The sequence below is a fragment of the Anguilla anguilla genome, chromosome 15 (genome assembly GCF_013347855.1).
Source record: "Anguilla anguilla isolate fAngAng1 chromosome 15, fAngAng1.pri, whole genome shotgun sequence".
NCBI lineage: Eukaryota > Metazoa > Chordata > Actinopteri > Anguilliformes > Anguillidae > Anguilla > Anguilla anguilla.
This window is the reverse complement of record NC_049215.1, coordinates 25,969,613-25,983,898: the sequence shown is the minus strand read 5'-3', so window position 1 is coordinate 25,983,898 and position 14,286 is coordinate 25,969,613. Positions and strand designations below refer to the sequence as shown.

General features: G+C 46.1%; 1 protein-coding gene across 5 annotated transcripts in view; it reads left to right on the top strand.

Moving 5' to 3' along the window:
- cryl1 (crystallin, lambda 1) overlaps positions 1 to 14,286 on the top strand; it is a 22,357-nt gene extending 8,071 nt beyond the window's left edge. For 3 of the 5 annotated variants that reach the window (XM_035394614.1, XM_035394612.1, XM_035394615.1), the window contains exons 2-8: positions 252 to 359; positions 1,990 to 2,116; positions 4,380 to 4,541; positions 5,497 to 5,691; positions 9,465 to 9,573; positions 12,661 to 12,767; positions 13,210 to 14,284. In XM_035394614.1, coding sequence (XP_035250505.1) covers positions 277 to 359; positions 1,990 to 2,116; positions 4,380 to 4,541; positions 5,497 to 5,691; positions 9,465 to 9,573; positions 12,661 to 12,767; positions 13,210 to 13,308 — 882 coding nt within the window. In that variant the 5' untranslated portion in view covers positions 252 to 276 and the 3' untranslated portion in view covers positions 13,309 to 14,284. Of the gene's footprint in view, positions 1 to 251; positions 360 to 639; positions 724 to 1,989; positions 2,117 to 4,379; positions 4,542 to 5,496; positions 5,692 to 9,464; positions 9,574 to 12,660; positions 12,768 to 13,209 lie in introns of those variants that run through there. The other 2 variants (XM_035394613.1, XM_035394616.1) reach the window with 2 other exon arrangements.

The window sequence follows — 14,286 nt, the reverse complement described above, 5'->3', positions numbered from 1 at the left end:
GGTGTCAAAGGTCAGAGGTGAAGAAATATAAAAAATATTAAAATAACACAAGTGTGTGTCGTTCTTTGCAGTTTATACTCAATATCCGATTTGTTACTTTGCCACTATGTAACAAAAGACGTCTGCACATAATTTTCCCCCTACTAGTGGTAATATCTTTTTTTTTTCTTCAATACCACAAACAATGACTCCACGTCCAATAATTCAGCATGTCTGCTTGTCTAATGTAACTCTTTTCTGTGTATTTTCAGTGGGCTGATTGGCCGTTCATGGGCCATGGTGTTTCTTAGTGGAGGGTACAGGGTGAAGATCTATGACAACCAACCAGGACAGGCTCTGAAGGCTGCCCAGGAAGTGAGGTCAGTGGGGAAAAATGTCCTTGATTTATTAATTAATTAAACAATTAAAAACTATTATCCATTACTATCATCAGTCATTGTCACATGGCTCATGTCTTGATGGAGAAGCTGCCATCAGCAGTGTTTTGGGCTTGTATTAGGGCAGTGATTCACAACCCTTTTTCTGGAGGTCTGCCACCCTGTAGGTTTTAATTTCAGCCCTAATTTAGCACACCTGATTCTACTAATTAGCAACTGACTCAGGTGTTGTTTGTTAGGGCTGAAATGAAAACCTACAGGATGGTAGACCTCCAAGAACAGGTTTGGGAACCACTGCTCGAATACAAGCTCAATACACTGCTCCTGAAAGTTTTTCCATGGAGACGTGAGCCATGTGACAATAGTTGATGACTGTAATCCAGTGGTCTCCAACGCTGGTCCTGGAGAGCTACAGGGTCTGCTGGTTTTCATAGTGACTCTGCACTTCATGAATCAATTAGAGCAGTTGATTACACAGTTCTCTTGGATAATTATGTACATAAAAGTGGAAAAAAGTACATACGTAAACAGAATAACAGCCTGTTAAAATTCGGAGATTTAAAACTGTGGAACGAAATCTGGCATACACTGTGGTCCCCCAGGACCGAGTTTGGGAGCCACTGCTTTATCCAGTGTAATGATAACACTTTTGAATGATTTTACCCTTTCCCAACAACAGGGGGAGTAGCAGCTTTTTTTAATGCCAGCAGGTTGTAAGAAACCACAAGCATTTAATTTGTTCCTGAGAATGCAGTCTAGTTAGTTACGAGTTTGATCGGTCATGTCTGTTTTAAAGATCTGCAAGTCATAAGAGTCTATAAACTTCTTCAAAATCTCTCTTCAAGCAGGACTTCACAAACAACAGAATTTTCATTAGTTTTGTTAAAGTTCTCTGCTGAATACCAATAGCTACGCTTTGCCGAGTTGTACGGACAGAAATGGTTTGACCTCATTGTCAGGTTTGGGAAGATAGTGGACCAGTTCCGGTTCAGTCCATAATTTCTGCAGGTTTCATGTTGTTTTGGCTTGACAGCCCCCGTGCTAACATTTATTACTCTAACATTCAGCTGCCCAGTTCTGGTTCTTCACTGTGCCCTGGGGGCTGTCTGTCTGAGAAGCATTCACAGAGTTCCTTTCCGCTTTTGTCATATGTAATATTTGTACTTTCTCATAGCTGCAAATAGTGTTGCTGGTATAATAATAATATTAGAACTGTATTACTAATTAATTAACACCTTCCCATGATGACCACTGGGTAAAGGGCAAATGGCACGTACAGTAATTCAGACCTATATTAATAGGGGATGTGGTCTTTCAATTGGGCTTCTCTGCTAAAGGAAGTTCAATTAAATTTTTGTTCTGAATATGTTGGTTATTAAGTATTTCAGTTATAGGTTCTAAATTATATTTGGTTAATTACTACTTTGGTCCCCAATATGTGCAACTGTAAGAGAACACCCTTTATTAAATCAGGTAAATCACTGGAGTAAACTCAACTGTCTGTGCGTCTGTGTGTGCATTTGTGTCGGTGTGTGTGCGTGCGTGCGTGTGTGTGTGCGCATACGTGCGTGTGTGTGTGTGTGCGCATACGTGCGTGTGCGCGTGTGTACAGAAAGCAGCTAGAGGAGCTCCAGCAGGCCCAGATGTTGAGAGGAGAGCTGAGTGCAGCGGAACAGTTTTCCCTCCTCAGCAGCCATGATGACCTCACTCAAGCACTAGAGGGAGCCTTCTTTGTCCAGGTGGGTTACCATCCCCTGTGGGTATTAGCCATGGCTATGCTATCAGCAGCATGGGCCCGAGTGAGGTACAGGGGTATTTTACTCAGAAATCAGAAGATTCTGTCAACAATAGTGAACTCATAATCAAATGAATATTACTTATGTCTTGTAATTGGCTCAGAGAAGGTTTTTAAATATTAGCTTGAGAAGTGTGTGTATTAGCTAAAAAAAAAACAAGCAACGTTAGAATCTGCTAGTACCACTACCGCCACTGGCAATACTACTACCACCATTATCACTACCAGTACTATTACTACTGCCACCACTATTATTACCAGCACTAGTACTACCACCACCGCAACTACTAAAAATACCAGAACTATTATCACCACCACTGTGCTTCTGCTGCCACTACCAGTAATGAGACTACTACCACTGCTGCTACTTTCAATTCTGCAGCTTACTTACTTACTATACCTACATATTGGAACTAAGAATAAACAATTGTAACTGTATTACTTCAGCCTTTTGCAAGCAAATGGAGTTTCTTCTGGAACTACGAATCCAGATTTAGCTGTTATTCACACAAATAACCCGAGCTTGGGTTGATGATGTTTTAGAGCTGAATTGGAGTTGGATTCATACTGTGTTGAGGGGCCTGGAGACCAGGGGTCTGTCTTTCACCTGCAGCAGTTCATTCTCCTGTTTAGTGCTGGTTTTGTTCCTGTGTTCCTGTGATTAGAGTTTTAGTGAAACAGAGATGCAGCAGTTTGCAAAATGTAATGTTTGTATCCCTTACAAGGCAGTTTCATACCCTGCTCCCCCCTCCCCCCTCCCCCAGCCCCCTGCCTCATGTATCCTGAAACATCTCAGACATGCTCAAATAGTGCAATGGTAAGATCTAACAGGTGTAATATTTTATCACTGAACAGAGGCCAGTAATTCGAGTGTGCTTTACTGATGGGGACAGCTTGGCCAATGAGAGCTATGAACAGGGGACAGCTTGGCCAATGAGAGAACAGTTCGAAGGGGACAGCTTGGCCAATGAGATGACAAGGAGAGGGGGATGGCTTGGCCAATGAGAGACCTATGAGAGGGGGCAGCTTCACCAATGAGAGAACTGTGAGAGGGGACAGCTTGGCCAATGCAAGAGCTATGAGAGAGGGTCAGCTTGGCCAATGAGAGCTATGAGAGGGGGACACCTTGGCCAATGCGAGAGCTATGAGAGAGGGTCAGCTTGGCCAATGAGAGCTATGAGAGGGGGACAGCTTGGCCAATGTGAGGGGGGACAGATTAGCCAATGAGAGGAGACTGCTTGGCCACTGGGGTGTGTGAGAACTGTGGAACAGTGTCTGCATCTTCCTGTCGCTGGGAGAGAAAGCATAGCACCCAGGCTACACGTGGACTACAATCACTGCATGTTTTGACACTGTCAGTGGGGACGGGTCTCGGCTGGTCAGATGAGATCCCTGATGCACTCTCTCACTTGCCGTCTGACACTTTAAAAGCACGACGAGGCCGCCCCGGAGATGCGAGTGCGCCCCCCCCCCCCCTCGCTGGGTCTAGCCCCCCGCCTCGCCGGCTTCCTGTGACCCTCTCCCACCAGCGGGTCCTCATTGTTCTGTGTGCCGGGCCGCTCTCGGGGGAAGTATGTGAAATATGTCGAATGGTGTAGGACAGCGAGCGCTCACCCTGCGCCCCGCAGGTCTGTCACATGCCCGACGCACACGGCCCTCACACTCTGCGCTACTACAGCCTGCACAGGGTCCCAACACTGGGCCCCGTTGTTCTCTTCCTGGCGCTCGCAGCTGGGTTATTTTAAGTAACAATATACGCCATTTTAATGCCTTCAGGACAGGATCGAAGGAGAGCCAAAAAAAGGAGCATGGCTAAATTAGAAAGAATCTCTCCTCCCATTCTTGGTCTTTTGTCCAACTGATTGAGGGTGGAGAGAGCTTTGAGAGGTCCTGGAGAACACCCACTCCTCCATTGATGAATTTTACTGGATAGGGGAGAATTGGAAATGCTTGATTTGTTCTCACACCTCGATACTCTCAAAACCTCTAATTGCATTATCCCATTGGCAGCCATGTTTATGCTTTATGCTGGTGATGTGTAGAACATGAACAGAACGGAACTCAGGTTATTGCTGTGGCCCCTGAGTAGGATTGTGGTAGAGTACAGTTTGACACATGCAAGATAAAATGCTTAAAATACAGATAATTGTGTTATGTGAAATGCAGACTTGCATGTATTTGACCCGGCTGTTGTATTGCATTGGCAGGAGTGTGTGTTTGAGGAGCTGGAGGCCAAGCAGAGTGTGTTCCAGGCGGTGGAAAGTCACGTCGGAGAGAGTGTGATCCTCAGCAGCTCCACTTCCTGTCTGCTGCCCAGCAACGTCTTTTCCCGCGTTCAGAACAAGACACGCTGCATCGTGTCTCACCCGGTCAGTAGAGCACCCCCCCCCCCCATCCGTTCAGTAGAACACCCCTCCCCCATCCACCTGGTCAGTAGAACAGCCCTCCCCCATCCACCTGGTCAATAGAGCACCCCCCCTCCTCCACCTGGCCAGTAGAACACCACCCTTCTTCTACCTGGTCAGTAGAGCACCACCCCCCCTCCACTTGGTCAGTAGTGCACCACTCCCCTCCAACCAGTCTGTTCTGTTTGACTGTCTAAAACAACCATGACCATACAGCTGCTTCTCATCCCCTCTCTTTAAAAGGCTAACTGCTTAAGTCAGTGGCCGGAACTAGGGTGAGTGGAGCAGGCCCTGTCCCCCTGGTTGTGCTGTTCAGCAGGGGGCGCTGTGGCCCTCTCCCAGCTAGGCTGTGTGAGGTGGCCGGTCAGATATCCAGCCTGACACAGAGCCAGAAAGGTCCATCGTTATCCTATTAGCATCGACTTGCTGCTAGCCCTTTGCCAGCTGGGCTTCTGTGTCTGTACAGACAGGCATAACCTAACTACAGGAAGAGGCACGATGCCAAGGAAGAAGCACGGCTTTACCTGTCAGCTTCGTTTTTTTTATTCTAATGTCAGGAGAATGGTTCTTGGAGTTTCCCAGGCCAGCGTGGCTCCTGTTGGAACCCGGTGTTAAATATGATAGCTCTGTAATCTTGGAGATGAGATTGAGTAGCAGTAGTACTGTCACTGGCTTTGACCTCATTCAGTCTTTACTACAGCCAAAACACTGGGCATGGCACTGCTCTGGTTTTCTGGTTTCACTTATTTTAGGATCTTGCTCGAGAGGAAGCTGAGATGAAATGCATTGTGCTTCACAAGAAAAGTACTTTTCAGTGGGACTTGCATATGACTGTCCCTGAAACAGAAGACACCAGATATGGAGAATTGTGTGTGCGTTTATTGTTCTTGGAGCTGAGCTGAATGTGCGCCCCCTGTAGGTGAACCCTCCTTACTACGTGCGTCTGGTGGAGCTGGTTCCCCACCCAGATACCCTGCCCGCGGTGATGGAGCGCACCCACGCCTTGATGACCCGGGTGGGCCAGTCGCCCGCCCGTCTGAGGAAGGAGGTGGACGGCTTCGCCCTGAACCGCGTGCAGTACGCCGTCATCGCCGAGTCCTGGAGGCTGGTCAAGGTTAGCGTGCGTGAGCGCTAGGGTGCTGTTTTTACCCTGGGATGGAGCTGATGGAGACAAATCCAACTGCATGTAACTGTGAGACCTTTTGTGGAATTGTTAGACTGATAAGTAAGTTGTTATTTAACATTATGCAGTTGTAGAACCCACTGCCTTAGTCTCTCCCTCTCCCTTCTTGTGGAAAACATGGAGGAGAGTGGGAGTTTGTATGCTTTTTCCTACAGTCTGCTGCTGATGACTTCCGCTTGCATTACCTGAGAAATAGGACAAATCTTAATTGCCCTTGGTCTTGTGCCCTTTGTGATGTCACTGAGATCAGCAGCGTGGTGGTGTGAGCGATGTCACTGACGGATGAGCAGTGTGGAGGTGTGAGTGATGTCACAGAGGGATCAGGAATGTGGAAGAGTGAGTGATGCCACAAATATCAACAGTGTGGAGGTGTGGAATGATGTCTCTTGAATATGTACATCCTCCTCACCTCACTTTACCTGCTTCAGGTAGGTCAGATGACTCCGCTGTGTCGTACCCCCTGACACAGGCCCCAGCACTGTGTAGCCTTCCATGAATTCCTCTGGAGTTCTGCTCATTACTTACAGTTCCTGTTATGCCTGTGAGTAGCCCTTTTGCTATGTCGCACTATGTTGTCTCTGCACAACTCTAGCATGTAGCTTGTACTTTATCAGACATGCGTATATAACAGCTTAGCTCTATAGGAGACCAGTGGCTAGGCAGCTGTTGTGTAACTTTATTAGTTTTGGGTTCAGAGGCCGCAGACAGCACTGTGGAATTTGGCTCGCATGGCTGTAGCTAGAGTCAGCTCAGCCCTGGGTGAAGGTTATGAGTGTTTCCTGTTTCCTGTTTCCCTGGGGGCGACATAGCTCAGGAGGTAAGACCGATTGTCTGGCAGTCGGAGGGTTGCCGGTTCAAACCCCGCCCTGGGCATGTCGAAGTGTCCTTGAGCAAGACACCTAACCCCTAACTGCTCTGGCGAATGAGAGGCATCAATTGTAAAGCGCTTTGGATAAAAGCGCTATATAAATGCAGTCATTTACCATTTACCATTTACCATTCCCTGTGAGGGACAGTGCTAGTGTTAATGCTGCAGTGTTAAATGCGGATGATCCCTGAAGTGTGGACTTCAGGCAGTGCTCTCTCCCTCGCCATGCTTAATTTGGACACACCACCAAAGACCATAGTTCGTAGCAATAACGAGAGAATAAGTATGAAATAATGTGAGACTAAATGTGTGCTCACACGCTAGCCGACCTGCCGGAGTGCGACATTTAAGATCCGGCTGGGAGTCAGGTGACCAGCAGAGCTGTTTTGCAGTGAAACTCATCTCGACATTCGCTCAGTGACTTGGGCATCGGGCTGAAACGTGTGTTGTTGTAAGGAAAGGACCCGGTGTGAAGTTTGAGTGCCTGAGTGTGCTCAGTCCCTTCTCCGTGGATGAATGGGTTACCTTCGAGTGTGCAGATGATTCAGGTCTTAAGCACAGGCTAGCTGTTACTGTTCACATTTCATTGTGTTTTTCACGTGTCATGTCAATATACACACCAGATATACAAGTTTTCTGTAACTGCACTATATGACCAAAGGTATCTGGACACTCCTTGGCCTGGGGCTGTTTTGCATGGTTTGGGCTAAGCTCCTTAGTTCCAGTGGAGGTACATTTTAACGCTACAGCATACAATCACGTTCTAGACGATTCTGTGCTTCTCCAACAGTTTGGAGGCCCTGTCCTGTTTCAGTATTGGACACAAAGCGAGGTCTTTTCTCTGTTATTCAGAAGTATATTTAAACTAAAAGCTCCTGCTTCTTTTTTCGATTAAAGTGAAATGGGTCTGTGTGTTTGTGTGTGACCGACTGCTGTTTGTGAAAGGGGTTATTCTCAACCTCCACTGTCCCAGGGTCACACTCTCACTCATTAACCTCCGTTATTCAGACACAGGGGCACAGAGTGGAGATCAGTACCTGGGCCCTGTGAGATCCCCCTGGCTGGAACCCCTGTTGAGATGCAAAGTGGGGTGCTGGGCTGTTTTCGGGATAAATGGGGGGCGTTGTCTAGCCCTCGTGGTGAGGGCAGGGGCGTTGTTGGTGGCAACAAAGCGGATCACTTTGACTGGGCACAGAGGGCTCTGCATGAGAGACTGAGCCCCAGTTCTCCTCAGAGCCCCCCAACGCACACACACACACACGCACACAAATAGATACACTCACTCTCACACACACACTGACACACATATATACGCACACACACACACACTTACATTCTCATACACATGCACGCACGCACACACACAAACACTTGCCAGCACGCACAGTCATACACACACATGCACACGCACACACACACACACTTACACTCTCATACGCACACACACACACTCATACACACACGCGCGCACGCAAGCATGCATGCACATACATACATACACACACACACAGATACACACACATACACACAGATACACACACACACACACACACACACATACACACAGATATACACACACACACACTCTCACCACACACACACTGGCGCACTCTGCCAGCTCTGGTGTTGAGCTGTGCCGCGCGGCTCTGATGCCCCGGCTCTTTTGAGCCCGGGCCAGCTGGGGAAAGTGGAGCGGCTGGGAAAGCGGGCCGTTCCTCCCCGGTGATTACCGCGCCGAGGAAAGGCCTCTTTTCGCGGCTCCCGGGAGGCGCTGCTCTAACCTGGCCCACCGGCTCGCCAAGCCGGATAACGGGGCCGTTGTTGCCCACGGGACGGGAACAAAAACCGCACTGTCCCCTCACCCTTTGTCCACGCTTTGATTTCACCCATGTCAGCCAGCAAGTAACTGGAACTGTGGGGTAATCAGAGAGGAAGGCTGGCCGGACCTGCCTCTCCGCTCTCCCTGCTGGGTAGTGCCCTCCCATTATTTTGGGGACACAGAAATGAAGGACTGCAGAAATCCAATATGGTGGGAGTTGGTGAGATGGGAGAAAGGCTTTGAAAGGGACGGGTCCTGTGTGTTGCCTGAGACCTTGTCATGGGTCCAGGTTTGTTTGGGGGACCGGGATGAAGGGTGCATAAGGGCTCACCTGGTCCGGTTTCAGCCGGATTGGCACCCTGGGTACCCCATCGAAGCAGGTTGGAGTTTGAGGCAGTCTCACGGCGAGGTGTTGATGTCAAGATTAATTTAGCAGTTCTCTCTGTACACTATAGGACACTTGCCTCGTCAGTGCCACTGTCTTTGAAGGGATTGGGCTGTTGAAGTGGCACTGTCTCCAGAGACGTATGTGCATGTTGAAAGATAGGCCATCCCCTCTAAATTCAGTAAATGCCAGTTGTTGTTATGGTACTCAAAGAACCTAATGAGTAAAGCGCTTTGCTCAATGAAGAATGGATGACCTGTAACCGGATCAAAGATTGAGAATCCGACGGAAACCAAAAGAAATGAATGAAATGGCTGAAATATGAGAAATCATTTCTCGAGTTTCCCGTGCCCGAGCCTCCTGTGTTTGTACATTTTTTTCAAGGCTATTTTTGGGCTGTTTGTGAAACCTTAGTAAAAGAAGAGTTTCTTCTATGAAATGTTAAGTACTGTGCATGTGCATTACTGTATGAAAAAAGATTAGAACAAGCAACAGCAGCAATCTTTGTGTCAGTGAGGGGCAGGTACGGATGACAGGAAGTGGTTTATGCTGGAATGTGTTATCGCAGGGCGCTGTTAGAAGATGTTCTCCTCCTAACCTCCTCGTGTCCTCTCCTGTCTGCTCTCCCACAGGAAGGGATCATCTCAGTTCAGGACATGGATCTGGTGATGACCGAGGGGCTGGGCATGCGTTACGCTTTTATCGGTCCCATGGAAACCATGCACCTGAACGCACCCGAAGGTACACACACGTTAATGCAGGACTGGCTCGCGCTCTTTCCTCAGAGTGCTCTGTGGGTCAGGGGTGTTGAACCCCAGTCCTCCAGGGCTGCAGTGTGGTGTGTTTCAGCATTTAAATCATTGATTGGCTAAAGAATCCACACCCCTTGTTCTGGGGCCTTTTTTTGGCTGCTGATTGAAAGGAAACTATAAATACCTGCAGACCTGGAGTGACACCCCTGCTATAGGTGGTAATATCACGTGGCACTCTTTAACAGAACACGCTCATAAACTCTCTCTCCCTTTCTGGGAGGCTCCTGCTGTTAAAGGAGAGAGCAGCCAGACCATGAACTGGGCAACAGGCACTGCATAATGTCTACTGCATTTATCATATTTTCATGAACTGCATCATTTTTTGAGAGCAAATGGGTGAAATGTTCTAAGCCCTGTAAATTTTCTTAAACCTGGGAGGACTCCTGTCCATAGTACAGCACAGTACATTTGCGCAAAGTGAGCAGTAAAAACATCTAAAAATCATGGGACTGTACATTAATAAACACATATCAGACTGATGTTTTCAGCCTGTTGCAGAGTAGATCAGCAGTGTGGAGGTTCCTGTCTTTGATTGGATCAATTTTTCCCACTGTGCTTTTGAGAGACAACTAAATGAATAGAGACAGTTTTACAGTTTATGTAATTTACATAATGTATTGGTTCTTATAAGTTTTACTTTTGAAAAATGTCCCTGTCTTAAGAGGCCTAAGAGCAATTAGACACACCACCTATCATTCTATCATACTTAGAATTTTACGCACTTAAGTGTTACATTCAATGTGTGGAACCCCTGTGAATACACCCACGGACATATGAAGCCCTCCTCTGTGCTGCCGGTACTCAAGCCTGGACTGAGGAGGCACAACAGCCTTGCCATTTTTGACCTTTGACCTCCCAAATGGCTCTCACCCTCCTGTGAGATAATAAGGAGGGTGCTAGCAGTAGCTGTAACTCTGAGGAGTGTGTGACCCGCAGGCCCTGTGGGGACTGTGTCCAGCACACAGCAGAAAACTCTGCTTAAACTGTGAGCCCAGCGGTCACACATCGCGGAAAGTCATGTGACCTTCAAGCAGAATTCCGTTATGTGATTCACTCTGCAGATGGCTCCGATCTCCCAGGATTTTACACCTTTAACAGAACCCCGGTTCCCTACAGCATCAGTATGACTATTAGTGTTGATTAGAGTGGGGAAAAAATTATGTTGTGACTTTTTATTCGTGCTGTTTATAACAATAATTGGTGCTGGTGGTTAAAACAGCATTTGTGTCTTTGGTGGTGTGCCTAAATTAAAACCATTTTCAATCATGAAAAAATAATTGCTGTGACTTGGTATTTGTAGTTGAAAGATTTTCAAAAAGCAGTGTTTTAACACTAGAGGAAAACAACAGTCTAGTCTGTGTTGTTGTACAACTACATGTAACTCCTTGTAAACTAACGCTTTATATGCATACATCAGTTTTACATACACCAGACTCACCTGTAACCTTTGAAAACTCCTCTGGGTCATGGAAACCTTCAACTTGTGGTTTCATGTTTTGCTTCGTATGGTTGCTGTTTTCACAGTTCTGTTGTCACTGCAGGTCCTCCGGAGGCTGTGCTTTCTCAAAACTCAAAACACTCAAAGTCTCACATACCACACAAATGGCAGCACACAAAGAGTAGGCTTTCAAAAAAGAGGGAAAGTCACTGTATCAGCAAATCACTGACCAGTCAAGTGTACTCCAGGCAATTATTTCATTAAACCCATTTGTTTCAGGTGATGAAATCTTTTTGTTAAATACTTATGTAACACCATAAGATAAGTGGGTCTCTGCAAGTGATTAACTAGCAAAAATCTCCTAAAAACAGTCCATTACAAGTATTGCCTACATGTGTGTTTGCTTTAACGGGACAAAAGATGTAGATAAACCCCTTATCAGCAATTGCGCATCAAGCATCTTATCTGAAGTATTCCGTGGGTCTTTTTTGCCTTTGTGGCTGTGGTTGGGCTAAGTGCTATTGAGACACACAGGCTTTTCACACCTATGACACTGCATTCAAAACCCAACGTGACGATAATGGTGTTCGTTGTGTATCGGCCAGTCAAGGTCTTATCCATAATAGAGAGCTCAGTCAGTCCCTCCTTTCCCAGTGATTGATATACGGAGGTCAGCAGTGACGCACTCAGCCACTGCAAGGTGTGGTTGGGGTTCCTGGTGGAATTGCTGTGGTTGGTTTTCCTCCCATTGACTCCGACCAGCTGATAGAAATGATGAAATGATGAAGGCTTCAGCGATCGTGGGGTCAGTGGAAATTCCCCAGCGATTGCTCTCAGTCTGCACGTTACTCTTGCTGGGCCCTGTTGGACTAGAATGTCTTCAGCCCTCGTCTTGTGTGGCTGCAGGTTCTACTGGGCTACTCAACTGTGGTCTTGCATCGCCCCTATATATATATATATATATATATATATATATATATATATATATATATATATATATATATATATTCCCCTGAATTGGGACAAATTTATTTGAATCAATTTAAGTTCTCTTCTCTTATAAAAGAGTATTTTTATTTGAACAAAAAGAAAAATTGTTGGTGTGATTTTAAGGTGTTTGCCGTTATCTGGGCAGACAGCAGTGGCCAAAGAATGTAGATTCTGATGTGGCAAAAGGAGTATGAGAAATGCAAAAGCATTATTACCGATGCAGTCTAAGCAAATAAGATTGCAAGCAGAGTTTGTGAACTGTACTTCTTTCAAAAGTGTCTATTTCTAAAGAGAAGAAATGTGCTGCATTGACTGGCAATTGGCTCCGGGTCAAGAACAGGACCAGGGGAGAGCCGTGGAGTTAGCCTCACTGTAGCCTCACTACAAGGAAAAGTTGTTGGGCCATGAGGTCAGAGTTCTCCCGAGTTATCATTCGGATTAAATTTTATCGTTGAAAAAGGACCAATGTTACCGACACACAACTGGTGCTTCCGTGGTCAGCGCATAAGAACACAGTAAACTAATGAACCAAAAAGTTACTTCTGCGGTAAGTGTCCCATTCAAATACCTTCCGGCATTTTCTTCCAGGTCTGGGAGACTACCTGCAGCGCTACAGGGAGGGGATGAGGAGAGTGCTTTCTTCCTTCGGACCTGTTCCTGAGTTCACTGGGGAGGAAGCCGAGGCCATCGTCCAGGTGTGTGTATACAGACATATACATGTGGAAGTGTGGGTACATGTATGTACGTGTACGTTTCTACATGTGTGCATGTTTAAACGCTTGGACATGTATGTATGTGCACGTCTGTACAGTATGTTTGTGCTGCTGTTTTTGCCCGCGTGTGTCTGTTCACACACAAGTGTGATCGTTATCTCAGTTTTTTCCCAGCGCAGTGGTTTGTCCTATTGTTATTATTTAACTGCAGAGAAATTTTTTGTTTTATTAAATTGAGTGAATAATTAAAAAAACATTTTGAAATGTGCTTATGCATTGAGATGGGTCCAGTGTTGCAGCAAACAGATGAAAAAGATTCTGGGAAATGTATGGGAAAGGGTGTGGTATACCGTATTTCTCATTCTTACCATGTCTCTCTTCCCGATCACCACAACCTCCGTCCTCCCCCCGCGTCAATGCTCAGGAAATGTGTGACCTCATACCCAACGATCAGCCGCACCTGTCCACCAGGAGGGAGCGGCGGGATCAGCTCCTGATGGGCCTGGCCAAGCTGAAGAAATGAGCGTAATGGCGGAATGTCTGAGGATGCCCTGGATCGCCGGGCTCTGGAACTTGCTGTGTGGAATTTCGAGTTCTGTTGCATTCTAGAATTCCACTGAGCTCCAGCCTCCTGGGGCCAGTTTCGTGAAGTTAACTCAGAACTTAAGAATGGCCATATTTCACCCATAGGACTAAACTCCTACACAGTTGGTTGCATACAAATCGAGATCTACTGAATTTAAGCCTGTAAAATTTGCCCCAATGACAAACACTATCAACATTTATGTTGATACACTGACCAGCTCATTGTATACTTTTACAAAGTGAATCTCAGAGTTAGTTTTCCATGTACCTGATGTACCTTGTAATGTTGTATTTCCAGCATTGCTTCAATGTCTGTCGCCGTTTTTGTAATTGCTTTGACCCCTTTGACTTCTCAGGTTGCTCAAATCGTCCCTCCTGGTTGGCTCTTGTAATCAAGCTCAGATTTAAAGAGTGAGAAAACAAACGATCACCTGCTGGCACCAGTTTTGATTTTAAAACTAATACTTTGCGTGGAATGATTGTTTGAATTATTAATGTGTCTCTCTTGCACAGCTACCAATGTCATCCTGTTAACAGACTTAATTGAAAAGTATGGCTTACTATTGGAAAAGGACAACATTGGTTTTCATTGATCAAGTATTTCAAATATAATTTCAGACATGGCGCAAACATAACTTTGCACATTAACAAGTTAGGAAACATCAGATATTAATTTGATTAACATGGTAGATTTTCTGTGTCATTTTTGGCCTTAACATGACCATACCTGCAGAGTTAATGGTGAATTTTCTTTTCCCAGATCATCCTTACTAGCTAGCTAACAGCATCGTGATTTCCATAGACTTCTCTGACATTATCAATGGATGTCACGATTTTTAAAAAGTTATAAATTGTGTTTATTTTCCCTAATAGTTGAGTGATGCATGAATCAATCGTGATATTAAACACAAGCTTT